We start from the raw sequence: 20,972 nt of genomic DNA, 5'->3' as shown, positions 1-20,972 counted from the left end.
TTGATGCTGCTTGAGGTTGAGAATGCAACAACTAGGGAAGAATAAGTGCACTGACATGAGTTTCAGGTTGGAGGACTGATCCATGTTTTGGTTCATGCCACAATGTCCAAAGAGCCTTTGCCCTATGGAAGTGGAAATGTCAGGAGATGAGAATTGGCACCTGATGGAGGTCAGGAATTTCTAAGACACGGATGCTGATATATAGTAAAAGATCTAGAGATGAGGTCATTTCCTTGGTCTTTGTCCTTGAGAATGAAAATGATGGTGGAGGAGAGTGACAGGTACAAGGGTCAGATATTCTCAGCATTCTGAGATGGGGCTCTGACTCCACGTCACCCAGTAGCACTTCACATCACACCAGAAACAGAAGTCGAGACCAAGGGGTTATTAGGAGCTAGGTTATTATTGACCCTACCCAGAAATTAAGAGCAAAAGCTGAGGCTCCCAAAAGGAGCAAGGGCTGGGAATAAGGCTCCTTCTGCCTGGCTGTCTCTACTCCAGGCTCTCCGGGCATCCTCTAACTGGACAAACTGGATATGCCCTCCCCTCAGACAAGTCAGTGGCCACTTCCTGCCAAGCCCTTGCTGGGGCTGGTCTGGAAGCTTGAAGATGCCATGGATGTACTATTCTGTCACACGCCATCTCTAGGCAAGCTGGGATCTCCTACAGCCTCCTTAGGACACTTCAGCTCCCACCCTGAGTGTCTGGGGAGCCAGCCAGGAGGAGTTGAGAGGGATCAGATGCAGCCTCTCAAACTTTGCTCCCCTTGTATTCACAGAACAGCCTCGTACAGAGTCCGAGTGGGAGAACAGCTTCACCCTGAAAATGTTTCTTTTTCAGTTTGTCAATCTGAACAGCTCCACGTTTTACATCGCGTTCTTCCTTGGAAGGTAAGAACCCCACCACCCCGGGCCAGGGACAGAACTCTCAGAGGTCACTGACCAGAGTGACAGAGTAGCCAGCCTTTAAGGTGACTTTAGACAGAGTGAAAAAAGATAAAACCAGTCTCCTTTCCTTTCCCATTCCAGGAATGGTCTCCATCAAAGTCCCTCGTACCCCTTCTTGTGAAAGTAACTAGAATAGTTCACACAGTAGGATGAATGTGAAATGTGCAAGCTGCACCTGTGCCTGAATCTGGCCCTTGGATCTCACCCCTGTTTGAGCAGTTGGCATCAGGGCAGCATGTCCTAAATCCCTGACCTCACAGAAGAGGGAAGGACATCCAGGCAGGAAAGGAGGCTGATACAGAATGCAGAAGGAGACTGGAGACCTGCTGAACCCAGTAGTTACGAGGATTTGGAAAGGCCATGGCCCATGAATTCCATTATACCAAGAAGTGTGTTTGAGGAGACAAGAACCAGGGAAGGGGCTAAGTATTGGGTTTTTGTGAAGTGAAGTGAATCTCCTCAGTTTCTGTCTACTTAAGCATGGAATTCTAGTCAAATAGCTCACTTTTAAAAAACAGCATTACAAGTTGCATCCATGTTGCTGCAGAAGCCATTATTTCATTCTTTTTTATGACCAAGTAGTATTCCATTGGGTATATATACCACATCTTCTTTATCCATTCATCTGTTGATGGACATTTAGGTTGCTTCTATGTCTTGGCTATTATGAATAGTGCTGCTACGAACACAGGAGTACATGTATCTTTTTGAAAGAAAGTTTTGTCTGGATATATGCCCAGGAATGGTATTGTTGGATCTTATGTTCTATATTTAGTTTTCTGAGGAGCCCCCATACTGTTTTCCATAGTCGTAGTACCAGTTTACATTCCCACCAACTGTGAAGGAGGATACCCTTTTTTTCACACTCTCTCCAGGATTTGTTATTTGTAGACCTATTAATAATGTCCTATTCATTTACAGCATCTTTTTAAGGACCATAAGAATCAGAAAGTAGATAGGATTGAAAAGGGTAAACCAAGACACAGATTATTTTATTAAACAAAAATGATTTGAAGCCACTTTAAATCCATTTCCTCTATTATGCTCTCTTGTAAAGTTAACTGGGAGTTCCCGTCGTAGTGCAGTGGAAATGAATCTGACTAGGAACCATGAGGTTGTGGGTTCAATCCCTTGGCCTTGCTCAGTGGGTTAAGGATCCAGTGCTGCCATGAGCTGTGGTGTAGGTTGGATCTGGTGTTGCTATGACTCTGGTGTAAGCCAGCAGCTGTAGCTCCAATTGGACCCCTAGCCTGGGAATCTCTATATGCCGCAGGTGCGGCCCTATAAAGACAAAAAGAGGAGTTCCCATCGTGGCGCAGTGGTTAACGAATCCGACTAGGAACCATGAGGTTGCGGGTTCGGTCCCTGCCCTTGCTCAGTGAGTTAATGATCCGGCGTTGCTGTGAGCTGTGGTGTAGGTTGCAGACACGGCTCGGATCCCGCGTTGCTGTGGCTCTGACGTAGGCCAGTGGCTGCAGCTCCGATTGGACCCCTAGCCTGGGAACCTCCATATGCCACAGGAGCGGCCCAAAGAAATAGCAAAAAGACAAAAAAAAAAAAAAAAAAAAAAAAAAAAAAAAAAAAAGACAAAAGACAAAAAAAAATTAAAAAATAAAAATAGTTAACTGGAAATATTTATATCCTTTACAGCATAATTGAAGAAATTGCTGGATACTTAAAAGTGATGATATTTTTAGAAAAAAATGCTAATATTCAAAAAGATCAGATGCATTTAAATCCCACCTGCTTCTTATACAATAGGCTCTCAGTACTCAGCAGAAAGTGTTAAAAGTCACAGTAGGCAGAAAGAACTAGCCTCTGTGGTCAGCACCAGCCAGAAGGGTCAGAAGAGAAATATCCCCCAGAGAATTCCAGAAGTTTCTATTATGCCAGTTCTGGAGACTTTTCCTAATTCCTCCAGACCTGTTCTTTACTGTACCAGGAATTTTCAATGGAGGGTGTGCTAATCTGAATGTAATATTCACTGAAGGCTACAGGATGCTAATGATTTGTTTTTCTGTGTGTGTTGAAGATTCACAGGACACCCAGGTGCCTACTTGAGGCTGATAAACAGGTGGAGACTAGAAGAGGTCTGTATTCTCCCATCATTCTTTGTTTCCTATAGACCTGCGTTAAATAGCCTTAGGGCAACTTTGTGCAGATTAGACACCAGACAGCCTTACTTCCTGTCCATTGATTCTTGAATTTCTGTGTTTGCTTACCTCGCAGTGCCACCCTAGTGGATGCCTTATTGATCTCTGTATGCAAATGGGTATTATAATGGTGCTAAAGCAGACCTGGAATAATTTCATGGAACTTGGCTACCCGTAAGTACCCTAAATATCTACACTTGAGGGGCAGCATGTCTCATTATTGGCTTTTCTAGGTGTGGCAAGTAAGATAAGCAATGCAGACTCAACAGTTAATCCTGTGCATGTACCTGGAGCTAAGTCTTCACACTTAGATATTCAAAGACAAATCATGAACATAATAAACATTGGCTCTTTTGGAAGATTTAGCACAAGTCACATGAAGAAAAGTAAATACTCTTTAAGAAGTCTCTGTGGACCCCTAAATATTGGATACTTGCTTCCAAATTGCTTTAAATGATGGTGACATATTAACTAGATCTCTACTCCCAAACCCCTGTGATATATCAGAAATGGCCATTTTTTTAAACTACCTTAAATTCAGAATGTACAGAAAAGGATCTTATGGAAAAGAGACCCCCCCCCCCAAAAAAAGCAGGATTCGAAAAAGAAACAGCAGTATTTCTAAGTCACCATATCTTAACCAGTAAAAATATCATCTCCTGATGATAACAGTTTATGGTGATGGCAGTGGACAAACACGTGCATTCCCTTTGTAAGAATAACCTTGAAATCTGCTGTGTTTGCTCAGTTCTGGTCAGTTAATTTTAAAGGGACATAAATCAGCAATGCTTCTATTTCTGTTTTAATTCTACCACCGGGTTTCCATGTCAGCTCAGTGTCTCCATAGAGAATTCCAGGTTTCAAGGAGGACCACTCAGCCAGAACAACTAGCTGGAACTTGGTTCAATCCTGAAAGTCATCACTTAGCTCCCTGTCAGAACCAATACCAGTCATTTTCTCATCTTAGATTTATTTTTAGAAAACTTGCAAGTGTTTTATGTTTTCTATAAAACTTTGTAAAAGTATACATTTTAAAAATTATAGTTTTCTGCTTTAAAGTATAAACCATAACTTATCAAAATATCATAGACATCAAGGGAACTATATCATCTTCTAATATGGACATAGAGCAAAACTCTGAAGGAGGCAAAATTGTCTTTGATACCCACCCCCTTATTTTATTTCACATTTGTTTTTGTTTTAGCATTGCTACTCTCAAATGCCCCTGCACTTTTCCCTTGTCCCCTATAGCACACAGACCTGACCTCGTCTCCCCCGTTTCTTCAACCCTGTTCCAAACCATATGATGCACTTCTGAATACTACTAAGCATTCATGTACTAACCTCACGGATGTGAGATGCTTTTTACTGGAAATCAGAGCCCCTTTTGTGCTCAAACCAAAAGCGGGCAAGTCCAGTTGTGGGCCTGCAGGCTTCACTGTGCCAACAGAGGAAGCATTTGTGGGTTTTCAGATCTTCAAGATCCCTCAAGTATGCAGGTCAGCACCCCATGGTAAGACTGCTCATTGGTTCTGAATTAAGCCACATAGGCCAACCCATCGTCTACGCAGAGGCCAGGGTGTTGCCTTTGTACTGGAGGATCAGGTTAATGATGTTCTCAGTCCTCTACCCAACCCTTCGAGGCAACATTGAACAGGAGACATTTTCATGAATGCTTAAAATAAGGTCATCAGTACACTTGCAATTACACATGCTTGAAGTGTAACCCCCACTGTTATTTCCTTCCTAATCCAAGGCCTTATTTCCTTGACAGCCTGTCCTAAATTTTTTTAAACTATAGTTCCACCTTCTAAGTCTCCTCTTTCTTAATTCTTACAAACAGCATATATGTATGTGTGTGTGTGCCTGTGTGTGTGTTATATAACAGTTTTAAATTTATTTTTACATAAATATATTTTTAAATAAATTGCTCTTGTTTTGCAGGTTAATTCAGAATTGGTGGACTAGAAGGAAAGTTAGACAAGAACATGGGCCTGAAAGGAAAATAAGTTTCCCACAATGGGAAAAGGACTACACCCTCCAGCCAATGAATGCCTATGGACTCTTTGATGAATACTTAGAAATGAGTATGATTTTATTTTATCCTCTAATTCTACATGTAAATTCTAGATCTCTATCTGCATTTAACTAGATACCATTATCATCGAAGCTAGCAGTGTGGGGAGATGTGTGAGTGTCTTGTTTTAAGGAGCTCAAGAAATAGCATCAAGTCACTTCAAATTCTTTATGACATTGTGTCCTGTCATAATCAATCACCGGTTGGGGGAATGAGCTGGAAAAGCTGGTGAACCAAAGAATAAGGAGTGACCACTTAGGGTTTGGTTCATTCATTCAGCAGATTTTTAAAATTGAAAATGTTGTTAGCTTGTAATCTTTAATCATATATATATATATATGTATCCTATATATATATATATATATATAAAATTTTCTTTTCTATTATACTTTATTGCAAGATACTGAATATAGCTCCCTGTGCAATATAATAGGACCTCGTTTATATATTTTATATATAGTAGTTTATATCCAGCAGACATCTCTGGAGCCATGTCATGTCCAGGCAGACATTATGTTTGGCACTAGAGATATAAGAAGAAGGAGTCAGGCAGAGTCCCAGCTTTCAAAGAGGGCACAGTAAGGGGGAGAGGGGGAGTCAAGAGATATAAAGAGTATGTGCAATAAAGTGGCATAGATGCTGCAGTATGAGTCAGTAGAGGGTAGAATGGGTTCAGCCATTTCTCTTGGAGGAAGTAGAAGGACACTCAGAATGCTTGGGCTATGCTACACGTACACTGAAGGAATCCCATTTATCTATAATCAAACACAAGCTATTTATTTTAGCACGTATTTGAGAGCATGGGCTTTAGAAACACATTACTGAGTTCAGATCCCAGCCTTACACTTATTAACTATGAAACCTTGGGCAATTACTTAATCTCTTTGTCTCACTCTCCTCATCTCTATAATGGAGACAGAAAGAGTAACCATTTCATAGCCTCTCTGTGTGGATTAAATGAGTAAATGCATGGAAAGAGCTTAGAACAATGCCTGGCTCATAGTATGTATTTGATGGATGTTATCCATATCATTATTACTATTTTCTATTCTTCTCTCTCAGGAGAGAAAAGCTTAACAAAATCCTTTAGAACACATACTAAGTGTGGCTAGGTTTTCTCTTTTTTTAAGTTATGTTTAAGGTCTGTAACATTGAAGTGGTAGTAGGGGTACAGGTGACCAGATGCATTATATCTGAAAGCAGCAGTTCTTTCTGGGCAAATCTGAAAATTAAAGGAGTAGTAGAATTGATGCTTAATGTTTCTTAGATCGTTTATCTCCTAAGTGTCTACTGATGTTTTTAGAGTTTCAATTATAGAATGGCACAATGATATAAACTTGGAGAAGAAATCAATTTGGGCATTAATAATAAAACTTAATAAAGAGAATTCATTAAGAGAACTAACCACTTGGAGGTCTCTTAATGGACTCCTCTCCCATAAAGAAGGAAATAAACAATAATGTTGGTATATAGAGTGCTTGAAAAGCTTTTATGTGGTTAGATCTGGTGGTGCTCCAAATACTACAGTATCTTTGCCGCAAGAAACAAATCTCAGAAGCACCACAAGCAGGCTAGTGAATCCTAACTGCTTGCTTCTGTTCATGTTGCTTTTGTTACTTCCTTAATGACTTTCCTGCTCTGTTAGGTTTTTAAAAATGTATCCATTGAAGTAGAATATACAGTGAGAAGGGTATAAGAGTGTATAGATCAATGTATATTCACAAATTGATGCACAAATGTTACCACTGTAATTGTTGTAACTCTTTAGTTGTAACTATGTAGGTGAGGGGCTGACACACTTCTGCTCTCAGACCCAAGGACAGCCCACTACCTGGCCTTGTAACTAATATTCTGTTGGAACACAGCAACATCCATTTATTTATATATTATCTGTAGTTGCCTTTGCACTACAAGAGCAAAGCTGAGTATATGACAGAGACTATATTGCCCACAAAGCCTGAAATATTTTACTATGTGGCTCTTTACAGAAATTGTCATCCTGTGAGGTAGGATATTGTCAGTATCAAAAAAGGCTCCCTTGTCCCCTCTCCCACTTATTAACACCCTCCCCAACCATCTTCCTGACTTCTAACCCCATTGATTAATATTCTTCCTTTTAAAGAAAATCTCTGCAGAAATGGAACTGTACAATACATTTTCTTTGGTAACTGGCTTCTTTCAGTATTATAAGATTCTTCCATGTTGTTACAGGTTGTAGAACTTCATTTTCATCTCTGTCTAGTATTCCCAGAATATGTACCTGAAGCAAAATTATGAAATAGGCAAGCTTCTCTCTGATACCCACCCCCATCTTTTCTTTAGTCACATGTGGGATTTTTTTTTTCATTTCCCTTCCCAGATACTTTTCATCTTTCTCCCCTCCCTCCCTCCGTCCTCTCCCATATCATGAAATGTACTTCTGAGTACTACTAAGGATTAATGTGCTAGATTGTGGCATGTTAATTAGAATCAGAGCCTCTGTCAAGCTTGAGTAGGGAAAAAAATAAAGGGATATTTACTTGTGCACGTGCAGGCATCAGTGAGCCGGTGGATGAACTAGTTTGTGAGTTCACAGATCTTCTAGGAATAGAATACACAGGAATATACCATTATTTTGTCCATCCATTCTATTAGCACTGAGGTGCTAGACAACTGAGTTGTTTTAGGTTTGGGTTCTTAAAAATAAGATTGCTATGGAAAATTTTATACATGTGTTTTGGTTAACATTTGTTCATGTTTCTATTGGGAATTTATGTAGGAGTGGAGTTCCCAGTGGAGTGGCGATCACACTGTATACATTTGTGGATCTGCACTACACACCTGCAAAGAGTCCAAAACTCCTACTAGTTGTATAACTTCAGTTATTCCACAAACTTACTAAAAAACCTGGTAGCCATGCTGGTTCGTATGCAGTAGTACCTCATTACAGTTTTAATTTTGAATTTCATGGCAACTTACAATACTGAATCTCTTTTCATACACTTCTTGACATTTGGGTAACCTCTCATTCAAGCCCATGACTGTGTCATATTTCTTTTCCTTAGTGATTTGTAGAAGTTGTTTATATATTCTGGATATGAGTGCTTTGTCAGTGGACCTGGAATTTTTTTTGTAGGAAGATTTTTTTTTTTTTTTTTGGTCTTTTTGCCATTTCTAGGGCTGCTGCTGCAGCATGTGGAAGTTCTCAGGCTAGGGGTCTAATCCGAGCTGTAACTGCCAGCCACAGCCACAGCCACAACCACAGCCACGTGGGATCTGAGCCATGTCTGCGACCTACACCACAGCTCACGGCAATGCCAGATCCTTAACCCACTGAGCAAGGCCAGGGATTGAACCCGCAACATCATGGTTCCTAGTCAGATTCATTAACCACTGCTCCACGTTGGGAACTTCTTGTAGGAAGGTTTCTAATTATAGATTTAATTTATTTAATAGATATAAGACTATATTTTCTCCCTCTGAATGACCATGTCCATAGTCTGTGCTTTAGCTGTTTCAAGAAACTTGTCTATTTTATCTAAAATTTTCACATTTAGTGGAATAAAATTGCTTATAATCCCCTTTACCAACCTTTTATTGAAGTATAGTTGATTTACAATGTTGGGTTAGTATCTGCTATACAGCAAAGTGATTCTGTTTTTTACATACACACACATTCTTTCTATATTATTTTCCATTGTGGTTTATCACAGGATATTGAACGTAGGCCCCTGTGCTAAACAATAGGACATTGTTATTTATCTATTCTGTGTATAATAGTTTGCATCTGCTAACGCCAAACTCTCAATCCATTCTTCTCCTATCCCCCTCCTCCTTGACAGACGGAAGTCTGTTCTCTAAGTCTATGACTCTGTTTCTGTTTTGTAGATAGGTTCATTTGTGTCATATTTTAGATTCCACATATATATGACATCATATGGTATTTTCCCTCTTAATAACTTTTAATGTATACAAGGTCTATAGTGATGTCCTTTTTCTCATTAATAATTTCGTAATTTGTACTTTTTCTAACAATCCAGCTACAGGCTTAATAATAATCTTTTCATTCATTTTTTGCTCTTATTTCCTGCCTTATTCTTTCTTAGGACCTAATTTTCTCTTATTTTCCAAACATCTTCAGAGGAAGCTTAAGTCACTGATTTTCAACTTCCTTTTCTGAATTAGGCATTTAGAGATAAAATTTTTCTCCATGAATACTGCTTTATAGCTATTTTATAGTTGTATCCTCTAAGTTTTGATGTGCTATATTTTCATCGAGGCATTTTATAATACCATTGTAGTTTATTTTTGACTTAGTTTTTTTTGTTTTTGAAATGCGTTGCTTAATAGAACACATTTGAGGGTTTTCTAGTTATCCCTGTCACTGATTTCTAATTTAAGTCACCTGTAGTCAAAGGATACTCTGTTAGTCATTTACTACATATTGAGATTTGTTTTATGTCCCTGTGATTTGCCTATTTTTATAAGTGCTTCAAGTGTGTTCTGCAACTGTTTAGCATAATATTCTATGTATATCAATTAGGTGAGGTTGTTTAATTGTGTTGTTCAAATCTTATATTCCTTATTTTCACTTGCCTAGTTCATCTACTAGTTACTAAGAAAAGGGTATTAAAATTCCTAAGTATGACTGTGGACTTATTCTCCTTCTAGTTCTGTCCACTTTTATTTATGCCTTTTGAAGCTATATTATGTGAAAGCAGTTTAGGATTATTCTAGCTTACTGTTGAGTTGAAATTTTTATTTAAGTGTATTTGATTTAGAGTGTTGTCAATTTCTGCTGTACAGCACAGGGACCCAGTCATACATAGATATGTAGATACATGACATATATATATGTTTATGTCTTCCATCATGTTCTATAACAAGAAAATGGATATAGTTCCCTGTGCTGTACAGTAGGACCCCATTGCTTATCCATTCTAAATGTAATAGTTTGCATCTAACAACCCCAAACTCTGTCTGTCCCACTCCCTCCCGGTCCTGCTTGACAACCACAAGTCTGTTCTCTATGAGTCTGGTTCTGTTTTGGAGATAGGTTCGTTTGTGCCATATTTTAGATTCCACATATAAGTTATATCATATGGCATTTTGTCTTTCTCCTTCTGACTTACTTCACTTAGTATGAGAATCTCTAGTTGTATCCATGTTCTTTTTTATGGCTGAGTAGTATTGATCATATATATGTACCACATCTTCTTAATCCATTTATCTGTTGATGGACATTTAGGTTTCCATGTCTTGACTATTGTGAATATTGCTGCAATGAACATAGGGGTGCATGTATCTTTGAGTTATAATTTTGTCAGGAGAGATGCCCAGGAGTGGGATTGCTGGATCATATGGTAATTCTATTTTTAGTTTTCTGAGGAACCTCCATACTGTTCTCCATAATAGTTGCACTAACTTACATTCATACAAATAGTGTAGAGGGTTCCCTTTTCTCCACACCCTCTCCAGCATTTGCAGATTTTTTAATGATGGCAATTCTGATTGGGGTGAAGTGTTACCTCATTGAAGTTCTGATTTGCCTTTCTCTAATTATTAGTGATGTTGAGCATCTTTTCATATGCCTATTGACTATCCGTATGTCTTCTCTAGAGAAATACCTGTTTAGGTCTTCTGCCTATTTTTCACTTGGGTTATTTGGTTTTTCTTGTTGAGCTGGATGAGTTGTTTGTATGTATATTTTAAGCCCTTGTTGATTGCATCATTCACAAAGATTTTTTTTCCCCATTCTGTGGGTTGTCTTTTTGGTTTTTTAATGGTTTCCTTTGCTGTGCACAAGCCTTGTGTTCAATTAGGTCCCACTGGTTTATTGTTTGTATTGTCATTAGTCTAGGAGGTGGATCAAGCAAGATCTTGGTGTGATTTATGTCAAAGAGTCTTCTGCCTGTGTTTTCCTCTAGTAGTTTTAAAGTATCTGGCCTTATGTTTAGGTATTTAATCCATTTTGAGTTTAGTTTTATGTATGGTGTTAGTGAATGTTCTAATTTTATTCTTTTACAGGTAGCTGTCCAGTTTTACCAGCATCACTTATTGAAGAGACTATCTTTCCTCCATTCTATGTTCTTGGCACCTTTGTCATAGATTAGTTGACCACAGGTGCTTAGACTTATTTCTGGTCTCTCTCTCCAACTTTATTGAGCTACATTTCTGTTTTTGTGCCTGTTCCATACTGTTTTGTTGACTATAGTAGTATATATATAGTAGTATAGTTTTAAGTTTTAGTAGTATATATAGTAGTATAGTTTTAAGTCAGGGAGCCTGATTCCTCCAGTTCCATTTTTTTCATTATCACTTTGGCTATTTGGGGTCTCTTGTATTTCCATACAAATTTAAAATTTTTTTGTCTTAGTTCTATGAAGAATGTCACTGGTAATTTGATAGGGATTTAATTTAATCTGTAGATTGCCTTGGATAGTATAGTCACTTTGACTATATTCTTCCAATCCAAGAGCATGGTATATCTTTCCATCTATTTGTGTCAACTTTGATTTCCTTCATCAGCCTCTTACAGTTTTCAGAGTACAGATCTTTTGTCTCTAAAATCAATAAAGAAATACCGGCCTTAAATGACACCCTAGACCAAATAGACTTAATATTTATAGAGCATTCCATCCCAAAGCAGTAGAATATACATTCTTCTCAAGTTCATATTGAACATTCTCCAGGATAGATCACATCTTGGGCCACAGATCAAGCCTTGGTAAATTTTTAAAAATGGAAATTATTTCAAGCTTTTTCTCTGACCACAATGCTATGGGACTAGAAATCAACTATGAGAAAAAAATAGCAAAAACCACAAACTCTGGAGGCCAAAAATACAAAGAAATCAAAAAATACTTGAGACAAATGACAACAAAGACATAAAGCCTATGGGACACAGCAAAAGCAGTTCTGAGAGGGAAGTTTATAGCAATACAATCTTATTTCAGGAAACAAACCTTGTACCTAAAACATCTAGAGAGGGAAGAACAAAGCCTAAAATTAGCAGAAGGAAAGAAGTCATAATCAGAGCAGAAATAAATGAAATAGAGAAAGGAAAACAACAGAGAAGATCAATGAAACCAAAAGTTGGTTCTTTGAAAAGGCCAACCAAATTGATAAATCTTTAGCCAGATTCATCAAGAAAAAAAAGGGGAGAGGTTTCAAGTCATTAAAATTAGAAATAAAAAAGGAAAGGTTACAGCTGACTCCACAGAAATGCAAAGGATCATTAGAGAGTACTATCAACAACTATATGCCAATAAAATGGACAATCTAGAAGAAATGGACAGGTTCTTACAAAAGAACAACCTACCAAGAATGAACCAGGAAGAATTATGACTAGACCAATCACAGTACTGAAATTGAAACCCTCTGATTTAAAAACTTCCAAAAAAACAAGTTCAGGACCTGATGGCTGCACAGGTGAATTATATTAAACATTCAGAGAAGAATTAACAGCTATTCTGAAACTCTTCCAAAAAACTGCAAAGGAAGGAATGCTCCCAAGCTTTCTAGGAGGCCACCAGTGCCCTGATACCAAAACCAGACAAAGATACCACAAAAAAAGGGAAAATTACAGGGAAAATTAAAAGTTCAAAATGACTTATGAACATAAAAAATCCTCAACAAAATACTAGTAAATCAAATCCAACTATCTATTAAAAGGATTGTACATTATGATCAAGTGGTATTTATCCCAGGGATGCAAGGATTCTTCAGTATCTGAAAATCAATCATGTGATACACCACATCAGCAAACTGAAGAATGAAAACAATATGATCCTTTCAATAGATGTAGAAAAAGCTTTTGACAAAATTCTGATAAAAACTCTCAGAAGCAGGAATAGAGGGAACCTACCTCAACATAATAAAAGCTATATATGACAAACATACAACATAATTCTCAATGGTGAAAAGCTGAAAGAATTCTTGCTAAGATCAGGAAGAAGACAAGGATGTCAACTTTCACCACTGTTATTCAACATAGTTTTGGAATTCCTAGCAATGGCAGTGAGACAAGAAAAAGAAATAAAAGAAATCCAAATTATAAAAGAAAAACGCTCACTATTTTCAAATGACATGATACTATACCTAGAAAATCCTAAAGAGGCTACCAGAAAACTGTTACAGCTCATCAATGAATTTAGTAAATTTGTAGGACATAAAATTAATACACGTCAACAGATGAGTGGATTAAGAAGATGTGGTATATATATACACAATGGAATATTACTCAGCCATAAAAACAAAATAATGCCATTTGCAATACATGAATGGAACTAGAGACTCTCATACTGAGTGAAATAAGTTAGAAATACCATACGATATCACTTATATCTGGAATCTAATATACAGCGCAAATGAACCTTTCCACAGAAAAGAAAATCATGGACTTGGAGAATAGACTTGTGGTTGCCAAGGGGGACAGGGAGAGAGTGGAATGGATTGGGAGCTTGGGGTTAATGGATGCAAACTATTGCCTTTGAAATGGATTAGCAATGAGATCCTGCTGTATGGCATTGGGAACTATGTCTAGTCACTTATGATGGAGCATGATAATGTGAGAAAATAGAATGTGTACATGTATGTGTAACTGGGTCACCATGCTGTACAGTAGAAGAAAAATTGTAATGGGGAAATAATTCAAAAAAATTTTTTTAAAAATTAATACACAGAAATAGCTCTCATTTCTACATACTAACAATGAAAGAGAGAAGGAAAAATTAGGAAAACCAGCCCATTTACCATCACATCAAAAAGAATACCTAGTAATGAAGTCATTCTTTATCTCGAATAATGTAATATTTTGAAGATGTGATGGGCAAGAGGCTAAGAAACTTGCTATAAAACCTCCCCAAGAACAGAACTGAGCCTCTTGCTTTCTGTCAGGACTGAAATAAAGACCCACCAGGTTCTCAATTACAGCCATGGAGGCAGACTGGGCTTTATAAAAACTACCCCACACCAGCCTGGCTTAACTTGTGAATACATTGAAGTGATCATCTCTTTTTTTTTTTTAAGTATAATTGATTTACAGTGTTGTGTTAGCTTCTGGTGTATAGCAAAGTGGTTCAGTTATATATACACACATTCTTTTTCATATTCTTTTCCGTTATGGTTTATTACAGGATATTGAATGCTATATAGTAGGACCTTGTTGTTTACCTATTTTACATATGGTAGTTTGTATCTGCAAATCCCAAACTCCCAATTTATCCCTCCACCACCCCCTTTCCCCTTTGGTACCTGTAGGTTTGTTTTCTATGCCTGTGCATCTGTTTCTTTTATAAATTCATTCATATAATGTTTTATTTTTTGTCTTTTTGTCTTTTTAGGGCTGCACCCACAACATATGGAGGTTCCCAGGCTAGGGGTCAAATTGGAGCTGTAGCTGCCAGTCTACACCACAGCTCAGGGCAATGCCAGATTCTTAACCCACTGAGCAAGGCCAGGGATCGAACCTGCAACCTCATGGTTCCTAGTCAGATTCATTCCCACTGCACCATGATGGGAACTTCTGTATCATATTTTAAATTCCACATGTAAGTTGTATGATACTGGAGTTCCCATCGTGGCGCAGTAGAAACAAATCCGACGAGGAATCATGAGGTTGCAGGTTCGATCCCTGGCCTTGCTCAGTGGGTTAAGAATCTGGCATAGCCATGAGCTGTGGTCTAGGTCACAGACACAGCTCAGAACCTGCATTGCTGTGGCTGTGGCTGTGGCTGGCAGCTATAGCTCCAATTGGACCCCTAGCCTGGGAACCTCCATATGCCATGGGTGCAGCCTTAAAAAGCAAAAAAAAAAAAAAAAAAAAAAAAGTTTATATGGTATTTGTCTTTCTCTTTCTGATTTACTTCACTTAGTATAATAATCTCTAAATCCACCCATGTTGCTCCAAATGACTATTTCATTTTTTGGCTGAGTAATATTCTATTGTGTATACATACCACATCTTCTTTATCCATCCATATGTCGATGGACATTTAGTTTGTTTCCATGTCTTGGCTACTGTAAATAGTACTGCTATGAACATGTCTCTTTTTGATTTAAGAGTTTTCTCTGGATATATGCCCAGGAGTGGGATTGCAACTATTTTTTTAAGGAACCTCTGTGCTGTTTTCCATAGCAGCTGTACCAATTTATACTCCCACCAACAGTGTAGGAGGGTTCCCTTTTTGTTACACCATTTCTAGTATTTATTATTTGTATATTTTTTAATGATAGCCATTTTAACTGAATGAGGTGATACCTCATTGCAGTTTTGATCATCACCTTCTTAGCTGCATAAGAACAGCATGAGAAACATTTTCTGGTGGAAAAGAACATCACTGAGAGCACAGATCAATAGACTTGTTCTTAAAGGGCAAGGTAGTACATAATTGAGGCATTGGAGACCTATCAGATTTGATCAGAAAGACAAATCTAAGAATAATTGGTGTACCAGAGGGAGGAAGATGGGGGCAGAGAGTTCATTGTTGTTTTTTTTTGTTTGTTTTAAAATAATAACTTTGAAGTACCCAAACCTGGAGAAGAAATGGGACACACAAGTCCACAAAGCCACCACAACATGCTTTTATCTCAATGCAGAGACCTTCTCCAAGACGCATTATAATGAAACCATCCCATGTTATAATCAATCTTACAGGCAGCCAGGGGGGTTAAAAGTAACATAGAAAAGAATCCCCATTAGGCTGTCAGTGGATTGCTCTGCAGAAATCCTACAGTCCAGGAGCAAGTAGAATAGCATATTTAGAGTGCTAAAAGATAAAAATTGACAGCAAAGAATACTCTATCTGGCAAAATCATCCTTCAGATATAAGGGGGAAATAAATGCTTTTCTAGAAAAAAAAAAAAAAGCTGAAAGAGTTCACCAACACTAGACCTACCTTGAAAGAAATACTGAAAGAAGTCCTTCAAGCTGAATGAAAAGAAACTAATCAGTGGCATAAAAACATATGAAAATACACATACTCTGATAAAGGTGAAAAACAGGAAACTGTTACTTTCTATTAGAATGGTATATTAACCACTTTACTATACTATAAAAGTTAAGGGAAAAGAGCTTTGAAGTTCCCTTGTGGGACAGCAGATTAAGGATCCACCATTGGCACTGCAGCAGCTTGGGTTCAATCCCTGGCCCAGGAACTTCCACACGCCACAGGTGCAGCAAAGAGAAAGAAAATAAAAGAAAGAAAGGAAAGAAGAGAAAGAGAAAGAAAGGAAAAGAGCATTAAAAAACTAAAGCTACTATAACTGTTAAATTCATAGCATAAAAAGAGGTAAATTGTGACATTAAAAATATAAAAGGAGAGGAGTAAAAGAGTGGACTATTATAAAACAAATGAAGATAAGTTGCTATCACCATCAAATGGACTGTTTTATCCATGAGATATTGTATGTAAACCTCATGGTAACCACAAAGCAAAAGTCTAGAGTTGATTCAACAAACATAAAAAAGGGGGAGGCTGAGAATATCACCATGGAAAAGCACCAACTTAGAGAGGTAGGCAGAAACACAGGGCAAAAGGAATATAGAAACAAAACAATGGAGTTCCCTTCATGGGGCAGAGGAAGCAAATCCAACTAGTATCCATGAGGATATGTGTTTGATCCCTGGCCTTGCTCAGTGGGTTGGGGATCTGGTGTTGCCATGAGCTGTGGTGTAGGTTGCAGACGCAGCTCAGATCCTGTGTTGCTGTGGCTGTGGTGTAGGCTGGTGGCTACCCCTCCAGCTTCCTAGCCTAAGAACCTCCAATATCTCGGGTGTGGCTCTAAAAATCAACAAACAGAACAACCAGAAAGCAAATGATATGATTGAAGTGTTAAGTCCTTACATATCAATAATCACTCTAGGAGTTCCCATTGTGGCGCAGTGGTTAACAAATCCGACTAGGAACCATGAGGTTGTGGGTTCGGTCCCTGCCCTTGCTCAGTGGGTTAACGATCTGGTGTTGCTGTGAGCTGTGGTGTAGGTTGCAGACGTGGCTCGGATCCCGTGTTGCTGTGGCTCTGGTGTAGGCCAGTGGCTACAGCTCTGATTCGACCCCTAGCCTGGGAACCTCCATATGCTGCAGGAGCAGCCCAAAGAAATAGCAAAAAAAAAAAGACAAAAAATAATAATAATCACTCTAAATGTAAATGGATTGAATTCATCAATACCAAGGTAAAGGATGCCTGAATGAATTTTTTTTAAAAAATGACCCAAAATATGCTACCTATAGGAAACTCATTTTGGCTCTAAAGACAAACATAAGCTCAAAGTCAAGGGATGGGAAAAGGTTCTTAAGGCAAATTGAAACCAAAAGAAAGTGGGGGTAGCCATACTTAGATAAAATAGGCTTCAAGCTAAAAACAGTAACAAGAGACAAAGGAGGTCATTATATTATGATAAATAGGGCCAATACACCAAGAAGATATAATGATCATAAATATATTTGCCCCCAATATCAGGGCACTTAAATATTTTAAGCAAATACAGTTGACCCTTGAACAATAGATTTGAACTATACAGACTCACTTATATGTGTATTTTTTTCAATAAATACATACTACAGTACATGATGTGTAGTTGGTTGAACCCATGGTTGCGTAGCCATGTATATAAAGTCCTGACTATAAAGCTATATGTGGACCTTCAACTGCATAGACAGTTGGGGCCTCTAACCCCTCTGTTGCTCAAGGGCCAACTATACTAACATATATGAAGGGAGAAATACACTATACAGTAATAGGTAGGGGACTCCAATACCACACTGTAGGCAATGGACAAATTATCCAGACATAAAATTAACAAAGAGGGTGGAGGTTGTGCAGGTTGGGGCTGTGGGTGGTGTTACATGCTGCAGGCAGGGGGCAGAGCCTGAGCCAGAGCAGACAGGCAGTGGATGCACTCTGACCTAGGAGTCTGTGCATTTTCCCATGATTCACCCCTGAGGAACCTAGAAAGATAGCACAATGAAGTGATACTTGGGCTGCAGTGGTGACCTCACCACCCCCAACTGCAGCCCCTCACAAAGGAAGTATTTTTACAGGGTGGATTAGAACAATCCAGAATACTTGTGAGTGAGTAACATGGTACCAGACCTTCACCAGGACTTTAACATGATGGAGAAAAAAAAAGAGAATGTCCATGATTCTGCAGAAGAACTGGAATCAATAATACAAGAACAATTTAAAAAGAAGAATCACACACACCTATTGCCAGTACAGCAGATAGCAGATTTTATGACCACAAATGTACTGGATGTCTACCCAGCAGCTAAGGATGGGATGGCTGCCTTAAACATGAGTCTTGGTATAGTGACTCTTTACCAAGAGGGTCTGACTCTATTGCCTATGACAAAGGGGAGATATTATTGCAGTGTAAACTGGCAGCATTTTATAGCCTAGCAGATCACTTTGGATAGTCTCAGCTTATCTACAATCAAATCACAACCAGAGTGAGCTCCAAGTAGCAATGCTTCCTCATCGTACCTTTTGGACTTCTCTACAATAAAGTGACTATGTCCAGTTTGGTTAAAATCATTCTATAAGTTGATGTGGTAGAGTGTGGAAGTACTACTCTATGAGTAAATCAAGCTGGTTTCACATTACACTTTGCTATTTACACTGCTCAGTTGAAGATGAAGTGTGTTGTGCATATTCATACACCATCAGGGACTGGGTGAATGTGCTGCCTGGTGGAGACATAAATTTTAAAGCTGTATAGTGAGCAGCACTTCACATTTCCTTCAAATTGCCCTCTCTTTTTGTAACAAGTCAATAAACCTCATTTTGTTGAATTAAAAAAAAATTACAAAGAAACACTGGAATTGAAGCGTACTTTAAATCAAATGGACTAAATAGACGTCTACAGAACATTTCATTCAATAGCAAGAGAATACACAATTTCTCAAATACACATGGAACATTCTCCAGGATCATATGATAGGACACAAGATCAATCTTAGCAAATTGAAGACTCTGAAATCATACCAACTATCTCTTCTGACCACAATGGTATGAAATTTAAAATCTAAAGCATGAGGAGAGCTATAAAATCAACAAATATGTTGAAACTAAACAATGCATTTCTGAACAACCAGTAGGTCAAAGAACTCAAAAAGGAAATAAAAAATTATCTCAAATAAAAAATGGAAATACAACATTATCAAAACTTAAGAATTCAGCAAAAGAAGTTCCAAGAAGAAAGCTTATAACAATAAATGCACACATTAAGAAATTATAAAGATCTCAAATGATCTATCACCAAAAGGCAAAGTTAGGAGTGGAAATAAATGAAATGGAGACCAGAAAAACAGTAGAAAAAAAATCAATGAAACCAAGAGCTGGGTTTTGAAAAGATGAACATAATTGACAAAACTTTAGCTAGACTAAGAAAAAAGAGAAGACTCACAGTTAGAAATGAAAAATAAGACATTACAACTGATACTAGTGGTTAAAGATCCAGCATTGTCACTGCTGTGGAACAGGCTGGATCCCTGCCCCAGGAATTTCTTCATGCTGCAGGCAAGCCACATGCACTCCCCCCAAAAAAACCTGATACTACAAAAATATACACAGGATAAGAGACTATGAACAATACTGTGCCAACAAATTAGATAACCTAGAAGAAATGCATAAATTTCTAGAAACACAACCTACCATCCAAGGCTGTTGGATGAAATGTTCTGTAGAAAATCCAAAAAGACAAAAAATGAGCAAAGAGGTTGAATTAGAAACCAAAGGCCTCCCAACACAGAAAACCCCATGACAAGACAGCTTCACTGGTGAATTCTACCAAACATTTAAAGAATTAATACAAGTCCTCTCAGATACTTACAAAAAATTAAAGAGGAAGGTACACTTCCAAACTCATTCTGTGAAGCCAAGTTAACCTGATATCAAAGTCATATAAGGAAACTACAAGAAAAGACAACTCTGAAACAATATCCCTGATAATTCTCAAAATATTAGTAAACCAAAATATGCTCAAAATATTAGTAAACCAAATTGAAGTACACATTAAAATAACTGTATACCATAACCAAGTGGGGTTTACCCCTGGGATGCAAAAAATATAATGTATCACATTAATAATATATAAAATCATATGATTATCTCAATATATGCAGGAAAAGCATTTGTAAAAATTCAACATCCTTTCATGATAAAAACCCTTGACAGATTGAGTATAGAACAAACATACTTCAATGTAACAAAGGCTACATGCACCAAACTTAACATTAACATTATACAAAATGGAGAAAATAGAAAGCTGCTCCTCAGAAAAAGATCAGGAACAATACAAGGATGCCCACTCTCACTACTCTTATTTTATATAGTACTGGAAGTCCTAGCTAGAATAATTAAGTAAGAGAAAGAACTAAAAGGCATAAAAATTAGAAAGGAAGAAGTAAAATTGTCACTATTTGCAAATAATGGGATTTTTATATATGAAAATCCCAAAGACTCAACCAAAAAACCCTTGGGACTAATCAACAAATTCAGTAAAATTGTGAGATATAAAATCAACACACAAAAATCAGTTGCATTTCTATACACTAACAATGAAATATCTGAAAAAGATATTAAACTTCCCCATTAACAATAGCATCAAAAACAATAAAATACCTAGGAATAAATTTAGCCAAGGAAGTAAAAAATATGTGATGAAAACTATAAGACTTTGTTGAAAGAAACTAAAGAAGACATAATGGAAAAACTCTTGTGTTCAAAGATTGAAAGAACACTGTTAAAATGTCCAAACTCATCTATGGAATCAACACAACAGTCTCTGAGTTCCCATCATGGCTCAGCAGAAAC

At 37.8% G+C, this 20,972-nt stretch overlaps 1 protein-coding gene across 29 annotated transcripts in view; it reads left to right on the top strand.

Moving 5' to 3' along the window:
• Positions 1-20,972, top strand: part of ANO4 (anoctamin 4) — a 445,360-nt gene that overhangs the window by 386,488 nt on the left and 37,900 nt on the right. For 28 of the 29 annotated variants that reach the window (XM_084957412.1, XM_084957410.1, XM_084957411.1 and 25 more), the window contains 4 exons: positions 779-890; positions 2,980-3,037; positions 3,177-3,274; positions 5,045-5,187. In XM_084957412.1, the coding sequence (XP_084813538.1) occupies positions 779-890; positions 2,980-3,037; positions 3,177-3,274; positions 5,045-5,187 (411 nt within the window). The remainder of the gene's footprint in view (positions 1-778; positions 891-2,979; positions 3,038-3,176; positions 3,275-5,044; positions 5,188-20,972) is intronic. The other variant, XR_014804231.1, reaches the window with a different exon arrangement.

Source organism: Sus scrofa, chromosome 5, assembly GCF_054392235.1.
Source record: "Sus scrofa isolate SSC_HxYL_T2T_F1_AM1 chromosome 5, Sscrofa_HxYL_maternal_Yorkshire_Landrace_v2.0, whole genome shotgun sequence".
In the NCBI taxonomy this organism is placed as follows: domain Eukaryota; kingdom Metazoa; phylum Chordata; class Mammalia; order Artiodactyla; family Suidae; genus Sus; species Sus scrofa.
Note: the sequence above shows the minus strand (reverse complement) of the source record. Positions and strands in the feature narration are given on the sequence as shown.